General features: G+C 52.8%; 7 protein-coding genes across 7 annotated transcripts; 4 read left to right on the forward strand and 3 right to left on the reverse strand.

The window, feature by feature from the left end:
* The first annotated feature begins 8 nt into the window (after positions 1-8).
* Positions 9-1,074, forward strand: LOC101879046 (claw keratin-like). Its single transcript, XM_005141015.3, has 2 exons — positions 9-146; positions 246-1,074. The coding sequence occupies exon 2, from the start codon at positions 267-269 to the stop codon at positions 708-710; it is 444 nt and encodes a 147-aa protein (XP_005141072.2). The 5' UTR covers positions 9-146; positions 246-266; the 3' UTR covers positions 711-1,074.
* LOC117438058 (claw keratin-like) lies at positions 63-10,666 on the forward strand. The gene is made up of 2 exons (XM_034073445.1): positions 63-146; positions 9,856-10,666. The coding sequence occupies exon 2, from the start codon at positions 9,877-9,879 to the stop codon at positions 10,300-10,302; it is 426 nt and encodes a 141-aa protein (XP_033929336.1). The 5' UTR covers positions 63-146; positions 9,856-9,876; the 3' UTR covers positions 10,303-10,666.
* Positions 120-5,632, forward strand: LOC101877701 (claw keratin-like). Its single transcript, XM_034073444.1, has 2 exons — positions 120-146; positions 4,822-5,632. The coding sequence occupies exon 2, from the start codon at positions 4,843-4,845 to the stop codon at positions 5,266-5,268; it is 426 nt and encodes a 141-aa protein (XP_033929335.1). The 5' UTR covers positions 120-146; positions 4,822-4,842; the 3' UTR covers positions 5,269-5,632.
* Positions 123-15,290, forward strand: LOC101872934 (claw keratin-like). Its single transcript, XM_034073446.1, has 2 exons — positions 123-146; positions 14,889-15,290. The coding sequence occupies exon 2, from the start codon at positions 14,910-14,912 to the stop codon at positions 15,288-15,290; it is 381 nt and encodes a 126-aa protein (XP_033929337.1). The 5' UTR covers positions 123-146; positions 14,889-14,909.
* On the reverse strand, positions 2,194-3,515 carry LOC101872271 (claw keratin-like). The gene is made up of 2 exons (XM_034073442.1): positions 3,444-3,515; positions 2,194-3,006 (listed from the first exon to the last, which is right to left on the reverse strand). Exon 2 carries the CDS (start codon positions 2,983-2,985, stop codon positions 2,551-2,553), a length of 435 nt encoding a protein of 144 aa, XP_033929333.1. The 5' UTR covers positions 2,986-3,006; positions 3,444-3,515; the 3' UTR covers positions 2,194-2,550.
* Positions 7,317-8,618, reverse strand: LOC101877533 (claw keratin-like). The gene is made up of 2 exons (XM_034073443.1): positions 8,478-8,618; positions 7,317-8,040 (listed from the first exon to the last, which is right to left on the reverse strand). The coding sequence occupies exon 2, from the start codon at positions 8,017-8,019 to the stop codon at positions 7,585-7,587; it is 435 nt and encodes a 144-aa protein (XP_033929334.1). The 5' UTR covers positions 8,020-8,040; positions 8,478-8,618; the 3' UTR covers positions 7,317-7,584.
* On the reverse strand, positions 12,632-13,003 carry LOC101872762 (claw keratin-like). Its single transcript, XM_005140895.2, has one exon. The coding sequence runs from the start codon at positions 13,001-13,003 to the stop codon at positions 12,632-12,634; it is 372 nt and encodes a 123-aa protein (XP_005140952.2).
* Positions 15,291-16,025: the final 735 nt, after the last annotated feature.

Here is a 16,025-nt window from a genome sequence, read left to right on the forward strand (position 1 = left end):
GATTGTCCTTTGGCTTCCATGAGTCCTTGCTGATTCTGCTCACACCCCATGGCTGATGCCCCAGGCAGTCTGGGACATATATAAAAGTGCAGAAGACTTCACAGCCTCTATCCAGATTCCTGCTCTTGATTCCTCTGTTCAAGTCGGTAAGTGCAGCTCTTAGAAGCCTCTTGCAGGTATCTCCCTACCTCCCTTGATAGAGGTTCTTGCCCTCACCCTTGCCTAATTCCTGGTGCATTTTCCAGGACTCTGTGCCTGCCTGAAAGATGTCCTGCTCCAGCCTGTGCGTCCCTTCTTGTGGGGTGGCCGCCCCATGCCCACTGGCTGACACCACCAACGAGCCCTGTGTGCGTCAGTGCCAGGACTCCACGGTGGTGATCCAGCCCCCGGCCTCAGTGGTCACCTTCCCTGGACCCATCCTCAGCTCCTTCCCACAGCACAGTGCTGTGGGCTCAGCTGGAGTCCCTGCTGTTGCTGGGGGCTACGGCGGCAGTTATGGAGGCTATGGTGGGTTTGGAGGCTACGGTGGCTACGGTGGCTACAGAGGCCTTGGTGGCTACAGAGGCCTTGGTGGCTACTGGGGCTACGGAGGCTATGGTAGCTGTGGAGGCTACGGAGGCTTTGGTGGCTATGGAGGCTTTGGGGGCTGTGGATATGGAGGCTGGGGCCGAGGTCTCAGGTCCTTCGGTGGTTGGTGTGGCGGCTGGTAAGCCCCACCTGTAAACCACCTCAGATGACAGAGAGCTCCAGGAAAACCCCTGGCACATCCCAACATGATGATGCCTAAAAGAAGAACAACTCTTCTGCACTTCTGGCATTCAGAGCTTTGACACCTCTTGCCTGTTGGAGCCCAACTCTGCCTTCCTCCTCCTCTGCTTGAGCATCATTTCCAGAGGCATTGACCTCTCAGATCAGAAAGCCCCACCAGGTGCCTGCTCCAGTGGCAGGGCTGATGCTCTTTGTAGTTCCGGCCACTGCCTGGAGTGGTGTGATTGCCTTGGCTGGGGGACTACACTTCTCCCAGTTTTTTCCCTGCTTCAGACTTCAATAAAAACTGTGTTGTATTGCAATGTCGACCATTTGGTTTTCCTGATCCGTACTTCTTCTTTCTCTCTTGCCCTTAACCTCTGGGCTTCTTAAATAATCCACAGTAATGGTTTTGGAGCATTTGAGTGACTTGCTCAGGGTGATGAGAATGATGAGGACTGTCCCTTCTGGGTTCTGTGGAAGATGGTACAACGAGCTTCCTCTTGTCTTCCTTCAGCAATAAACACGATACATTCCCAGAGCTCTCTTGGAAGATGTGAAAGCACCTTAGGTGCCTGGCATAAAGCTTTTCCAAAGGCTCTGCAAAATGAGTATTGTGCAATTGCCTCCCATTGTTGGCTTTGTCTAGGTCACACTGGAAAGTCCAGAGAAATGGAGAGGAAAAAAAACCCACGGCAGTAAAGCGCTGCTGCCACATTCTGGCCATGCCCCCATGCCTAGTCAGGTATGGGTACTACTCAGGAAGGCACACTCAAGTTTACTCAAGTGTCCTCTCTGAGGCAGGTTGTCTCCCAGTATCCACGTTGCATGAAGCATAAAGCTTTATGAGAAGGAAGTTGCAATGCCAACACTGCCGAGATCCCTCCCTTCCCCAGGTAACTTCCTATCGTGTGATCCAGCTCCGAGGAGCATTAGATGATAAAGAAACATGTAGGTGAACATGGTGCAGGTTGCAGGAATGTGGAGCCAACGGAGGAAAGGCATCAATTGTTGACACTCTTCTTCTGACCTGCATTCTCACAAGTCACTCTGAGCTGGACCTTTACCTTTGAGATGGCTTCACTGTCATGCCAGTCCCATGAGAGCTGGAGCTGCAGGCAGCCCATGGGAATGGGCAGAGTGGGCAGAAAATTCACTGCTGGTGCCAACAGCTCTTTTGGAGCTGCGCAGTGCAGGAGCTTAAGGAGGGGAGAAGACAGGAAGGGAAAAAAAGGGTAAATGAACATGGCCATGGTCCCTGCTCTGGGCAACCCTCCCACAGCAACATGGGATTTCTCAGGGAAAGCAGGAGGAAGCCAGACACCACTCAAAGAAACGCGTGAGAAACCCACGTGTGGGAACTGTGTAGGACCCTCATGGGAAATCGCAATGCCACATGGCATATTGTGTGTGGAGGAAGAATCAAAGGAAACCAAAGGTCAACACTGTGATGCAACACAACTTTTATTGCAGTTTAAGGGGAAAGGAGGTGGGACGAGAGCAGAGCCCTGCGCATGGTCAGCCCACCAGTGCTGGCAGTGGGCAGAGCCAAAAAGGGCATCAACCATGGTGCAGGAGCAGGAACCTAGTGCGGGTCTCTGTCATCAGGCGGCAACGAGTCTTGAAGGAATGTTCAAGCAGAGCAGGAGGAAGGCAGAGCTGGGCTCCAAGAAGCAAGAGGTGTCCAAGCTCTGGGTTCCAGCATTGCTGAAAGGAGGTTCTTCTATAGGGTATCGTCAAGTTGGAATGTGCCATGGGCTTTCCTGGAGCTCTTTGTTGTCTGAGGCTGGTGCCAGGTGGGGCTTACCAGCCGCCACACCAACCACCGAAGGACCTGAGACCTCGGCCCCAGCCTCCATATCCACAGCCCCCAAAGCTTCCGTAGCCACCAAAGCCTCCGTAGCCTCCACAGCTACCATAGCCTCCATAGCCCCAATAGCCACCCAGGCCTCCATAGCCACCAAGGCCTCTGTAGCCACCGTAGCCTCCAAACCCACCATAGCCTCCATAACTGCCGCCATAGCCCCCAGCAACAGCAGGGACTCCAGCTGAGCCCACAACGCTGTGCTGTGGGAAGGAGCTGAGGATGGGTCCGGGGAAGGTGACCACAGAAGCCGGGGGCTGGATCACCACCGTGGAGTCCTGGCACTGACGCACACAGGGCTCGTTGGTGGTGTCAGCCACTGGGCATGGGGCGGCCACCCCACAGGAAGGGACGCACAGGCTGGAGCAGGACATTCTTCTCTTTGGAAGGTCAAGCTGCAGGAGAAGACAGAGTTACCGTGCAGTATGTGGCCTAATGCCGAATGCCTCCTCACTCTCTTGCACTTTCAGTCCCTGCTCTGGGACATTCCCGGTATCATGTCAGGCAGTCAGAGACAGAGCAGAAACCTGAGCTACAGCTGACATGCTGCTGTAAACCGCTTGCACTCCTCCATGCTCTATGAGCCTGAATGCCCCTGACTAACATCGGAAAAAGAGAGCTGACATCAAACCCAGATAAGAAACCAATGACCTCACAAAGGACTTGAGTGCTTTGATAGACTTATAGATCTGACCTAAATACTAAAGTTCAAACCTTTCCTGTCTCTGAAAGAGCACCAACCCTTCCTATGTATTCTTATGAAAGGTGATGGAGAAAACAGCAAAGAAATGTTGACAAAGATACACAGCTGAAGAAGCAAAGAAGGACTTACCTGAATGATCAGGAGAGTCGAGAGGAAGAAGTTGGATAGGGAGCTGTGAAGCCCTCGGCTCTTTTATACATGTCCCACACTGGCTGGGGCAGTGGCCAGCGTCAGCGACAGAAGCCCAAGCTAAAGAGGAAATCAAGCAGTGAAGCCTCATGAAACAAAGTACGCATCCTCTTTGGGGAGAGTAGCAACCAAACGTGCCCTGGAGAGCAATCAGGGAATGGGAGGGGCAGATCACGACACGCCATGACATGAAAGACAAGGTGACCTCATGGCACCAATAAACCCAGATCGGTCCCTAACCCTCCCACTTTGCTCATGTGCTGGAGTCTTGGGTATCTTGCAGAAGTGCTTTGCAATCCTGGGCACAGCCATCACACCTGTCATTACCTCTCTTTTACAAGGTGGTAAACGGAGACACGAGGAGCTTGGGCAAAGAGAGAAGCCATTCCACATGCTTGGAATGACTTCTGAAGGGCCAAGACATTCCACTACCCTTCTGGGGCAACAGTTCAGAACATTTCTAACCCTCGGCCGTCTCTATGACCTTGCTTTTCAAGGTGTTACTGTGCCTTACAGACCAAGAGACATGTCATGAGTAGGAGCTGCATTTGATTTGTGGGGGGAGACTCATATGCTGGGAGCTCAACAGTTATGTGCTAGTTGAGCAATGAGATCCAGCAGCAGGGTCATGGGTGGGAAGGGTACATGCACAGAGGCACAGGAGGGCAAGAAGGGAACCGTGACTCCCCCAGCTTCCTTGGCCACGCGTCTGTGAGTGCGGACCTCCTCGAGCCCTGTCTTCAAGGACTCAATCCCCGCAACTGAACAGTAAGTGCTAATGAGGAGAGTCTTGAGAGCAGCCAGAGGGAGCCAGGGTGCACGTGGCCACGCTCCCCAAGGTCACAGGCATGCTGGATACTACAGGCTCCATCAGAAGTGGGCAAGCAAAGTGGGGGCCTAATGACAGACTTGTGTTTATTGGTGCTGCAACGTCAGCTACAACAGCATCTTGTCTATCATGGAATGTGTCACGCCATATTCCTTCACCCATATGCACCCCAGGGCACCATCACGTACCACTGACCCCTGTGACGAGGGACTAGAGTTACTTGCCTAATTATGTGTATCATGAAGTTTACCTACTGGCTTCTATGAGTGTTTGCAGATTGTGCCCACACCCCGTGTCTGATGCCCCAGGCAGTCTGGGACATATATAAAAGTGCAGAAGACTTCACAGCCTCTATCCAGATTCCTGCTCTTGACTCTTCTGTTCAAGACGGTAAGTGCAGCTCTTGAAAGCCTCTTGCAGGTCTCTCCCTGCCTCCCTTGATAGAGGTTCTTGCCCTCACCCTTGCCTAATGCCTGGTGCATTTTCCAGGACTCTGCGCCTGCCTGAAAGATGTCCTGCTCCAGCCTGTGCATCCCTTCTTGTGGGGTGGCTGCCCCATGCCCACTGGCTGACACCACCAACGAGCCCTGTGTGCGTCAGTGCCAGGACTCCACGGTGGTGATCCAGCCCCCGGCCTCAGTGGTCACCTTCCCCGGACCCATCCTCAGCTCCTTCCCACAGCACAGTGCTGTGGGCTCAGCTGGAGTCCCTGCTGTTGCTGGGGGATACGGCGGCAGTTATGGAGGCTATGGTGGGTTTGGAGGCTATGGTGGCTACGGTGGCTACAGAGGACTTGGTGGCTACTGGGGCTATGGAGGCTATGGTAGCTGTGGAGGCTATGGAGGCTTTGGAGGCTACGGAAGCTTTGGGGGCTGTGGATATGGAGGCTGGGGCCGAGGTCTCAGGTCCTTTGGTGGTTGGTGTGGCGGCTGGTAAGCCCCACCTGGCACCAGCCTCAGACAACAAAGAGCTCCAGGAAAACCCCTGGCACATCCCAACATGATGATGCCTAAAAGAAGAACAACTCTTCTGCACTTCTGGCATTCAGAGCTTTGACACCTCTTGCCTGTTGGAGCCCAACTCTGCCTTCCTCCTCCTCTGCTTGAGCATCATTTCCAGAGGCATTGGCCTCTCAGATCAGAAACCCCCACCAGGTGCCTGCTCCAGTGGCAGGGCTGATGCTCTTTGTAGTTCCGGCCACAGCCTGGAGTGGTGTGATTGCCTTGGCTGGGGGACTACACTTCTCCCAGTTTTTTCCCTGCTTCAGACTTCAATAAAAACTGTGTTGTATTGCAATGTCGACCATTTGGTTTTCCTGATCCGTACTTCTTCTTTCTTTCTTGCCCTTAACCTCTGGGCTTCTTAAATAATCCACAGTAATGGTTTTGGAGCATTTGAGTGACTGGCTCAGGGTGATGCGAATGATGAGGACTGTCCCTTCTGTGTTCTGTGGAAGACGGTACAACAAGTTTCCTCTTGTCTTCCTTCAGCAATAAATACGATACATTCCCAGAGCTCTCTTGGAAGATATGAAAGCACCTTAGGTGCCTGGCATAAAGCTTTTCCAAAGGCTCTGCAAAATGAGTATTGTGCAATTGCCTCCCATTGTTGGCTTTGTCTAGGTCACACTGGAAAGTCCAGAGAAATGGAGAGGAAAAAAAACCCACAGCAGTAAAGTGCTGCTGCCACATTCTGGCCATGCCCCCATGCCTAGTCAGGTATGGGTACTACTCAGGAAGGCACACTCAAGTTTACTCAAGTGTCATCTCTGAGGCAGGTTGTCTCCCAGTATCCCCGTTGCATGAAGCATAAAGCTTTATGAGAAGGAAGTTGCAATGCCAACACTGCCGAGATCCCTCCCTTCCCCAGGTAACTTCCTATCGTGTGATCCAGCCCTGCACTTTGGTCCTGTACACAGGCAGCTCTAGACAAAGCCATCAGCAAGGCCAAACTGGCAGCACATTGGTCATTGCTGGGGAGCCCAGGTAAAGACATGTCCTCTGTCCCATATCTGCCTTGGTTTACCTGCCCTTTGTCTCAGACACCTTCTGTGTGGTGGCTCACGTGGTGTCCGCTGTGTGTGTGCTGAGGGCACCGAGGTGGAAGGGGGTTTCGGTGATCCCATCTCTGCTGCCATACCTGAGTGCTTCTACAGCCATTTGGCAGCTCGGACTATGCTGTGAGCTGGTGTATGAGGAACGGCAGGAAAAAGCCAGCAAATCTGTTTCATAGTACTGGGTGTAGGAAGAAGTCCTGTTGTTCTTGGTTAGAGCTGGGACTGCAGACTGACTGGTTGACACAGGAAATGGACAGGAAGAGAATCTGGAGCAGTGGTGAGGGGCAGATGTGGCCTAAGATGCTCCGAGGAGCATTAGATGATAAAGAAACATGTAGGTGAACATGGTGCAGGTTGCAGGAATGTGGAGGCAATGGAGGAAAGGCATCAATTGTTGACACTCTTCTTCTGACCTGCATTCTCACAAGTCACTCTGAGCTGGACCTTTACCTTTGAGATGGCTTCACTGTCATGCCAGTCCCATGAGAGCTGGAGCTGCAGGCAGCCCATGGGAATGGGCAGAGTGGGCAGAAAATTCACTGCTGGTGCCAACAGCTCTTTTGGAGCTGCACAGTGCAGGAGCTTAAGGAGGGGAGAAGACAGGAAGGGAAAAAAAGGATAAGCTGGGGTAAATGAACATGGCCATGGTCCCTGCTCTGGGCAACCCTCCCACAGCAACATGGGATTTCTCAGGGAAAGCAGGAGGAAGCCAGACACCACTCAAAGAAACGCGTGAGAAACCCACGTGTGGGAACTGTGTAGGACCCTCATGGGAAATCGCAATGCCACATGGCATATTGTGTGTGGAGGAAGAATCAAAGGAAACCAAAGGTCAACACTGTGATGCAACACAACTTTTATTGCAGTTTAAGGGGAAAGGAGGTGGGACGAGAGCAGAGCCCTGTGCATGGTCAGCCCACCAGTGCTGGCAGTGGGCAGAGCCAAAAAGGGCATCAACCATGGTGCAGGAGCAGGAACCTAGTGCGGGTCTCTGTCATCAGGCGGCAACGAGTCTTGAAGGAATGTTCAAGCAGAGCAGGAGGAAGGCAGAGCTGGGCTCCAAGAAGGAAGAGGTGTCCAAGCTCTGGGTCCCAGCATTGCTGAAAGGAGGTTCTTCTATAGGGTATCGTCAAGTTGGAACATGCCATGGGCTTTCCTGGAGCTCTTTGTTGTCTGAGGCTGGTGCCAGGTGGGGCTTACCAGCCGCCACACCAACCACCGAAGGACCTGAGACCTCGGCCCCAGCCTCCATATCCACAGCCCCCAAAGCTTCCGTAGCCACCAAAGCCTCCGTAGCCTCCACAGCTACCATAGCCTCCATAGCCCCAATAGCCACCCAGGCCTCCATAGCCACCAAGGCCTCTGTAGCCACCATAGCCTCCAAATCCACCATAGCCTCCATAACTGCCGCCATAGCCCCCAGCAACAGCAGGGACTCCAGCTGAGCCCACAACGCTGTGCTGTGGGAAGGAGCTGAGGATGGGTCCGGGGAAGGTGACCACAGAGGCCGGGGGCTGGATCACCACCGTGGAGTCCTGGCACTGACGCACACAGGGCTCGTTGGTGGTGTCAGCCACTGGGCATGGGGCGGCCACCCCACAGGAAGGGGCACACAGGCTGGAGCAGGACATTCTTCTCTTTGGAAGGTCAAGCTGCTGGAGAAGACAGAGTTACTGTGCAGTATGTGGCCTAATGCCGAATGCCTCCTCACTCTCTTGCACTTTCAGTCCCTGCTCCGGGACATTCCCTGTATCATGTCAGGCAGTCAGAGACAGAGCAGAAACCTGAGCTACAGTTGACATGCTGCTGCAAACCGCTTGCACTCCTCCATGCTCTATGAGCCTGAATGCCCCTGACTAACATCGGAAAAAGAGAGCTGACATCAAACCCAGATAAGAAACCAATGACCTCACAAAGGACTTGAGTGCTTTGATAGACTTATAGATCTGACCTAAATACTAAAGTTCAAACCTTTCCTGTCTCTGAAAGAGCACCAACCCTTCCTATGTATTCTTATGAAAGGTGATGGAGAAAACAGCAAAGAAATGTTGACAAAGATACACAGCTGAAGAAGCAAAGAAGGACTTACCTGAATGATCAGGAGAGTCGAGAGGAAGAAGCTGGATAGGGAGCTGTGAAGCCCTCAGCTCTTTTATACATGTCCCACACTGGCTGGGACAGTGGCCAGCGTCAGCGACAGAAGCCCAAGCTAAAGAGGAAATCAAGCAGTGAAGCCTCATGAAACAAAGTACGCATCCTCTTTGGGGAGAGTAGCAACCAAACGTGCCCTGGAGAGCAATCAGGGAATGGGAGGGGCAGATCACGACACGCCATGACATGAAAGACAAGGTGACCTCATGGCACCAATAAACCCAGATCGGTCCCTAATCCTCCCACTTTGCTCATGTGCTGGAGTCTTGGGTATCTTGCAGAAGTGCTTTGCAATCCTGGGCACAGCCATCACACCTGTCATTACCTCTCTTTTACAAGGTGGTAAACGGAGGCACGGGGAGCTTGGGCAAAGAGAGAAGCCATTCCACATGCTTGGAATGACTTCTGAAGGGCCAAGACATTCCACTACCCTTCTGGGGCAACAGTTCAGAACATTTCTAGCCCTCAGCTGTCCCTATGACCTTGCTTTACAAGGTGTTACTGTGCCTTACAGACCAAGAGACATGTCATGAGTAGGAGCTGCATTTGATTTGTGGGGGAAGACTCATATGCTGGGAGCTCAACAGTTATGTGCTAGTTGAGCAATGAGATCCAGCAGCAGGGTCATGGGTGGGAAGGGTACATGCACAGAGGCACAGGAGGGCAAGAAGGGAACCGTGACTCCCCCAGCTTCCTTGGCCACGCGTCTGTGAGTGCGGACCTCCTCGAGCCCTGTCTTCAAGGACTCAATCCCCGCAACTGAACAGTAAGTGCTAATGAGGAGAGTCTTGAGAGCAGCCAGAGGGAGCCAGGGTGCACGTGGCCACGCTCCCCACAGGCACAGGCATGCTGGATACTACAGGCTCCATCAGAAGTGGGCAAGCAAAGTGGGGGCCTAATGACAGACTTGTGTTTATTGGTGCTGCAACGTCAGCTACAACAGCATCTTGTCTATCATGGAATGTGTCACGCCATATTCCTTCACCCATATGCACGCCAGGACACCATCACGTACCACTGACCCCTGTAACAAGGGACTAGAGTTACTTGCCTAATTATGTGTATCATGAAGTTTACCTACTGGCTTCCATGCGTGTGTGCAGATTGTGCCCACACCCCATGGCTGATGCCCCAGGCAGTCTGGGACATATATAAAAGTGCAGAAGACTTCACAGCCTCTATCCAGATTCCTGCTCTTGACTCTTCTGTTCAGATCGGTAAGTGCAGCTCTTAGAAGCCTCTTGCAGGTCTCTCCCTGCCTCCCTTGATAGAGATTCTTGCCCTCACCCTTGCCTAATGCGTGGTGCATTTTCCAGGACTCTGTGCCTGCCTGAAAGATGTCCTGCTCCAGCCTGTGCGTCCCTTCCTGTGGGGTGGCCGCCCCATGCCCACTGGCTGACACCGTCAACGAGCCCTGTGTGCGTCAGTGCCAGAGCTCCACGGTGGTGATCCAGCCCCCGGCCTCTGTGGTCACCTTCCCCGGACCCATCCTCAGCTCCTTCCCACAGCACAGTGCTGTGGGCTCAGCGGGAGTCCCTGCTGTTGCTGGGGGATACGGCGGCAGTTATGGAGGCTATGGTGGGTTTGGAGGCTATGGTGGCTACGGTGGCTACAGAGGCCTTGGTGGCTACTGGGGCTATGGAGGCTATGGTAGCTGTGGAGGCTATGGAGGCTTTGGTGGCTACGGAGGCTTTGGGGGCTGTGGATATGGAGGCTGGGGCCGAGGTCTCAGGTCCTTCGGTGGTTGGTGTGGCGGCTGGTAAGCCCCACCTGGGAATCACCTCAGATGACAGAGAGCTCCAGGAAAACCCCTGGCACATCCCAACATGATGATGCCTAAAAGAAGAACAACTCTTCTGCACTTCTGGCATTCAGAGCTTTGACACCTCTTGCCTGTTGGAGCCCAACTCTGCCTTCCTCCTCCTCTGCTTGAGCATCATTTCCAGAGGCATTGAACTCTCAGATCAGAAAGCCCCACCAGGTGCCTGCTCCAGTGGCAGGGCTGATGCTACTTGTAGTTCCAGCCACAGCCTGGAGTGGTGTGATTGCCTTGGCTGGGGGACTACACTTCTCCCAGTTTTTTCCCTGCTTCAGACTTCAATAAAAACTGTGTTGTATTGCAATGTCGACCATTTGGTTTTCCTGATCCGTACTTCTTCTTTCTCTCTTGCCCTTAACCTCTGGGCTTCTTAAATAATCCACAGTAATGGTTTTGGAGCATTTGAGTGACTTGCTCAGGGTGATGAGAATGATGAGGACTGTCCCTTCTGGGTTCTGTGGAAGATGGTACAACGAGCTTCCTCTTGTCTTCCTTCAGCAATAAACACGACACATTCCCAGAGCTCTCTTGGAAGATATGAAAGCACCTTAGGTGCCTGGCATAAAGCTTTTCCAAAGGCTCTGCAAAATGAGTATTGTGCAATTGCCTCCCATTGTTGGCTTTGTCTAGGTCACACTGGAAAGTCCAGAGAAATGGAGAGGAAAAAAAACCCACAGCAGTAAAGTGCTGCTGCCACATTCTGGCCATGCCCCCATGCCTAGTCAGGTATGGGTACTACTCAGGAAGGCACACTCAAGTTTACTCAAGTGTCATCTCTGAGGCAGGTTGTCTCCCAGTATCCACGTTGCATGAAGCATAAAGCTTTATGAGAAGGAAGTTGCAATGCCAACACTGCCGAGATCCCTCCCTGCCCCAGGTAACTTCCTATCGTGTGATCCAGCCCTGCACTTTGGTCTTGTACACAGGCAGCTCTAGACAAAGCCATCAGGAAGGCCAAACTGGCAGCACGTTGGTCATTGCTGGGGAGCCCAGGTAAAGACATGTCCTCTGTCCCATATCTGCCTTGGTTTACCTGCGCTTTGTCTCAGACACCTTCTGTGCGGTGGCTCACGTGGTGTCCGCTGTGTGTGTGCTGAGGGCACCGAGGTGGAAGGGGGTTTCGGTGATCCCATCTCTGCTGCCATACCTGAGTACTTTTGGAGCCATTTGGCAGCAGCGTCTACAGTCTAACGTGTTGTGTGAGGAAGGGCAGGAAAAGGCCAGCAAGGTCCTTTTTGGAGTTCTGGCTTTAGGAAACCACCCTGTTGTTCCTGGGAACCTCTGGGTCTTCAATATGAGGTGGGTGATATGGCTGGGAAAAGTGTCTGCAGCAGCAGTAATGGGCAGATGGGGCCAAAATTGCTCCGAGGAGCATAAGAAGATGATGAAACGCTGAAGGTGAACATGGTGCCAGGTTGCAGGAATGTGGGTGCAATGGAGACAAGGCATTTGAGAGGATCTGGCAATTGACTACACTCTTCTTCTGACCTGCATTCTCACAAGTCACTCTGAGCTCGACCTTTACCTTTGAGATGGCTCCGTTGGTATACCAATCCTATGAGAGGCTGATGTGCAGGCAGCCCATGGGAATGGGCAGAGTGGGCAGAAAATTCACTGCTGGTGCCAACAGCTCTTTTGGAGCTGCACAGTGCAGGAGCTTAAGGAGGGGAGAAGACAGGAAGGGAAAAAAAGGATAAGCTGGGGTAAATGAACATGGCCATGGTCCCTGCTCTGGGCAACCCTCCCACAGCAACATGGGATTTCTCAGGGAAAGCAGGAGGAAGCCAGACACTCCTCAAAGGTCTCCATGTGAAGGAAGTGGAGGGGAGCTGTCTAGGACACTCACAGAAACCCATATTGCCACTTAGGATTTTGTGTATGGAGGAAGGATCAGATAAAACCAAAGGTCAGCACTGCAATGCAACACATCTTTTATTATGGTTTCAGGGATTAAGAAGTAGGGACAAGAGCAGAGACCGAAGAAAGGTCAGTCCACCACTGCTGTCAGCTGGCAGAGCTCCAAAGGGCATCAACCATGATGCAGGAGCACACACCTAGTGTGGGTCTCTGTCATCAGAGGGTAGCAAGTCTTGCAGAGGTGCTCAAGCAGAGCCGGAGGAAAGCAGAGCTTGGCTCCAAGAAGCAAGAGGCATCCAACCTCTAGATCCCAGCAGTGACAAAAGGAATGTTTTTCCTTTGAGCGTCACCATGTTGGGATGTGACAGAGGCTTTTCCAGATCTCTCTATTTTCTGAGGTCGGACCCAGGTGGGGTTTAGCAGCTCCCACAGCCGGAACCAAAGGACAGGAGGCCTCGGCCCCAGCCTCCATATCCACAGCCTCCAAAGCCTCCGTAGCCACCATAGCCACCAAGGCCTCCATAGCCACCATAGCCTCCGAACCCACCATAGCCACCATAACTGCCACCGTAGCCCCCAGCAACAGCAGGGACTCCAGCTGAGCCCACAGCACTGTGCTGTGGGAAGGAGCTGAGGATGGGTCCAGGGAAGGTGACCACCGTGGCTGGGGGCTGGATCACCACTGTGGAACTCTGGCACTGGCGCACGCAGGGCTCGTTGGTGGTGTCAGCCACTGGGCATGGGGCGGCCACCCCACAGGAAGGGGCACACAGGCTGGAGCAGGACATTCTTCTCTTTGGAAGGTGAAGCTGCAGGAGAAGACAGAGTTACTGTGCAGTACAAGGCCTGACACCAAATCACCCCTCACTCTCTTCTGCTTGGAACCTCTGCTCCAGGACATTCCCTGGATCATCCCATGCAGTCAGAGCAGAAACCTGAGCCACAGCTGACATGCTGCTGTAAAACCCTTTCTTTCTTCCATGCTCCCAGGGCCTGACTTGCCCATAGGAGAGAAGAAAACATCCCATGGCCAAAGCATAGAGAAAATTGCCAAGCTTGCAAGACACTAGATTGCATTGGTATACACAGAGTATCATACCTACAAGTTCAAATATTCATCCTTTCCCTGTCTCTAAAAAGCACCATCACATCCTAACTTTTCACTATGAAAGTGTGGTGGAAAAGACATCAAAAGAGACATTGGGAAAGAGAGCTGAGGAAGGAAAGAATGGTATAGGATTTTAACTTACCTTTTTGATGAGGAAAGTCAAGCGGAGGAATCTGGATAGAGAGCTCTGAAGCCCTCAGCTCTTTTATACATGTCGCACACTGCCTGGGGCATCAGCCAAAGTGTGGTGACAGAAATCCCAGATGACCATGTAGTACAGTGGACAAGCTTCATGACACAGATAGTGATGTGATACAATTGTATGCCCCCCAACTGTGGAAACAGGCATGTAAATTTGCTCAGGAGAAGAAAGAGATGATGGCAGGGTTGAATATGACACATCGCAACATCAAAGACACGGCGCTTCTGTAATTTAACTCCCTGTTCCAATAAACTCTCATCTGTCCTTAATCCCCCACTTCACATGCCAGGAACTATCTTTGGCAGCTTGCAGAACATTCCTGTGCCCAGCAACGCCAAGCTCAGCAGCCATCCAGCCACACTCCCAGAACCAGCAGTGACCAGCATGCCTGTGACTCCAGGCAATGTGGCCATATCAAACCTTGGAAAAGACCATGCTCACAGACATGAGGCTGAACCAAAAGACAGTGACCTGGCTCCAGTGCTGCACTTCTGCTCCTCCATATATGTGTGTGTGCTTCCCCATCAGACGTCTCCCATGTGCTATCCCACTGCCTGCCCACCACATGTCTTCCAACCCCCTTTGTGTTTCCAGTTCTGCCATGCAAGGACACATTTCCTCCACTCTTTGCATGGCCACCAAGTGAAATCATGACCTAAATATCCCAGTGTCCTACAGACTCTTAAGAGCTGGGCAATTCATAGATGTGTCTATGGACCCACAGACCGCGACATGCAAACGTCTTCATGATTTGGGAGATGTGAATGGATGCCAAAGTCACCTCAAATGTGTTGAAAAGCTTCTCCATTTACCCAAGCTCCTGATGCCTCTGTTTACCAGCCTGTAAAAGAGAGGTAATGAGAGGCGTCATGGCTGTGCCCAGCATTGCAAAGCACTTCTGCAAGATGCTCAGGACTCTCCTACAGAGGCAAAGGGAGGGATTAAGGACAGAGCAAGGTTTATTGGGGCTTCTAATTCAGCTACAGCAGCACCTTGTGTTTCATGTCAAGGTGTGTCAAGGTCTCTCCCTCCCATCAGCCTTGTACACTCAGGGGACTTTTGCACACCAATGTCCCCAATGAAGAGGGATATAATTGTCATCATTTTCTGTGTCATGAAGCATTTCCACTGAGTTTTATGAGACTGAGGGGTTCCTGCCCCCACGCCTGACCGATGCCCCAGGCAGTCTGGTACATGTATAAAAGAGGTGAAGGCTTCACAGCCTCTATCCAGATTCCTGCTCTTGACTCTTCTGTTCAAATCGGTAAGTGCAGCTCTTAGAAGCCTCTTGCAGGTCTCTCCCTGCCTCCCTTGATAGAGGTTCTTGCCCTCACCCTTGCCTAACCCCTGGTGCATTTTCCAGGACTCTGCGCCTGCCTGAAAGATGTCCTGCTCCAGCCTGTGCGTCCCTTCCTGTGGGGTGGCCGCCCCATGCCCAGTGGCTGACACCACCAACGAGCCCTGTGTGCGTCAGTGCCAGAGCTCCTCGGTGGTGATCCAGCCCCCAGCCACGGTGGTCACCTTCCCTGGACCCATCCTCAGCTCCTTCCCACAGCACAGTGCTGTGGGCTCAGCTGGAGTCCCTGCCATTGCTGGGGGCTACGGAGGCAGTTATGGAGGCCATGGTGGTTATGGAGGCCTTGGTGGCTATGGAGGCCTTGGTGGCTATGGAGGCTTTGGCGGCTATGGAGGCTTTGGAGGCTGCGGATATGGAGGCTGGCGCCGAGGCCGCTCGTACCTCAGTGGCAGCTGTGGGACCTGCTAACCACACACTAGGTACAGCCACAGACATGGGAGAGCTCCAGAAGATACCCTGGCACATCCCCATATGATGCCCTGTGGAGGAGCTTTCCTTTGGCACTGCTGGGATCCAAAGCATGGAGGTCTCTGGCCTGCTTGAAGCCCAGCTCTGCCTTCCTCCTGCCCTGCTTGAGCTTCATTTCAGGACTTGCTGTCCCCTGACAACGCAGCCCCATGCTGCACGCCTGCTCCTGACGTACAGCTGATGTTCATTCTCGATGTGCCCACAGCCTGGAGACAGAGGAAGCCCTTTGCCAGGGCCCTGCTCTGCTCCCCACTCCTTCCCCCTTTCAACTGCAATAAAAGCTGTGTTGCATCACAGTGTCTGCCCTTGGTTTCATTTCTTCTTTTCCCCACAGACATTACCCTAAGTAGTTTCCTTTTCTCTTTGGGCCACCTTGCAAAGTCCCACCTGGGGCCTTGTCAGGGTCATCTGCAGCACCTGTCTTACCAATCCCAATCACCTCCTCATATGCCTTCCCTCCATTGCCTCCACGTTCCTGCATCCCTGCATCACGTTCACCCCCAGTTTTTCCTCTATCTCTTAATGCTCCTTGGAGCACTTCCCGTCCCATCTTCCCCCTCTGCTGCAGCAGGAGCTCTTCCTTGTAATTCACTATGTCACCCCCCTTCAGTCTGCAGACAGGTCTCTGCCCAGTAATGACAGTGGAGCTTCCCACAGCCCCCTGATCTGGAACAG

This window comes from Melopsittacus undulatus, assembly GCF_012275295.1.
Source record: "Melopsittacus undulatus isolate bMelUnd1 chromosome 20 unlocalized genomic scaffold, bMelUnd1.mat.Z SUPER_20_unloc_1, whole genome shotgun sequence".
NCBI classification, from domain to species: domain Eukaryota; kingdom Metazoa; phylum Chordata; class Aves; order Psittaciformes; family Psittaculidae; genus Melopsittacus; species Melopsittacus undulatus.

Bases quoted from the DNA above. Each gene is read 5' to 3' on its own strand.
- LOC101872762 (XM_005140895.2), bottom strand. From the start codon at position 13,003: ATGTCCTGCTCCAGCCTGTGTGCCCCTTCCTGTGGGGTGGCCGCCCCA.
- LOC101877533 (XM_034073443.1), bottom strand. From the start codon at position 8,019: ATGTCCTGCTCCAGCCTGTGTGCCCCTTCCTGTGGGGTGGCCGCCCCA.
- LOC101872934 (XM_034073446.1), top strand. From the start codon at position 14,910: ATGTCCTGCTCCAGCCTGTGCGTCCCTTCCTGTGGGGTGGCCGCCCCA.
- LOC117438058 (XM_034073445.1), top strand. From the start codon at position 9,877: ATGTCCTGCTCCAGCCTGTGCGTCCCTTCCTGTGGGGTGGCCGCCCCA.
- LOC101877701 (XM_034073444.1), top strand. From the start codon at position 4,843: ATGTCCTGCTCCAGCCTGTGCATCCCTTCTTGTGGGGTGGCTGCCCCA.
- LOC101879046 (XM_005141015.3), top strand. From the start codon at position 267: ATGTCCTGCTCCAGCCTGTGCGTCCCTTCTTGTGGGGTGGCCGCCCCA.
- LOC101872271 (XM_034073442.1), bottom strand. From the start codon at position 2,985: ATGTCCTGCTCCAGCCTGTGCGTCCCTTCCTGTGGGGTGGCCGCCCCA.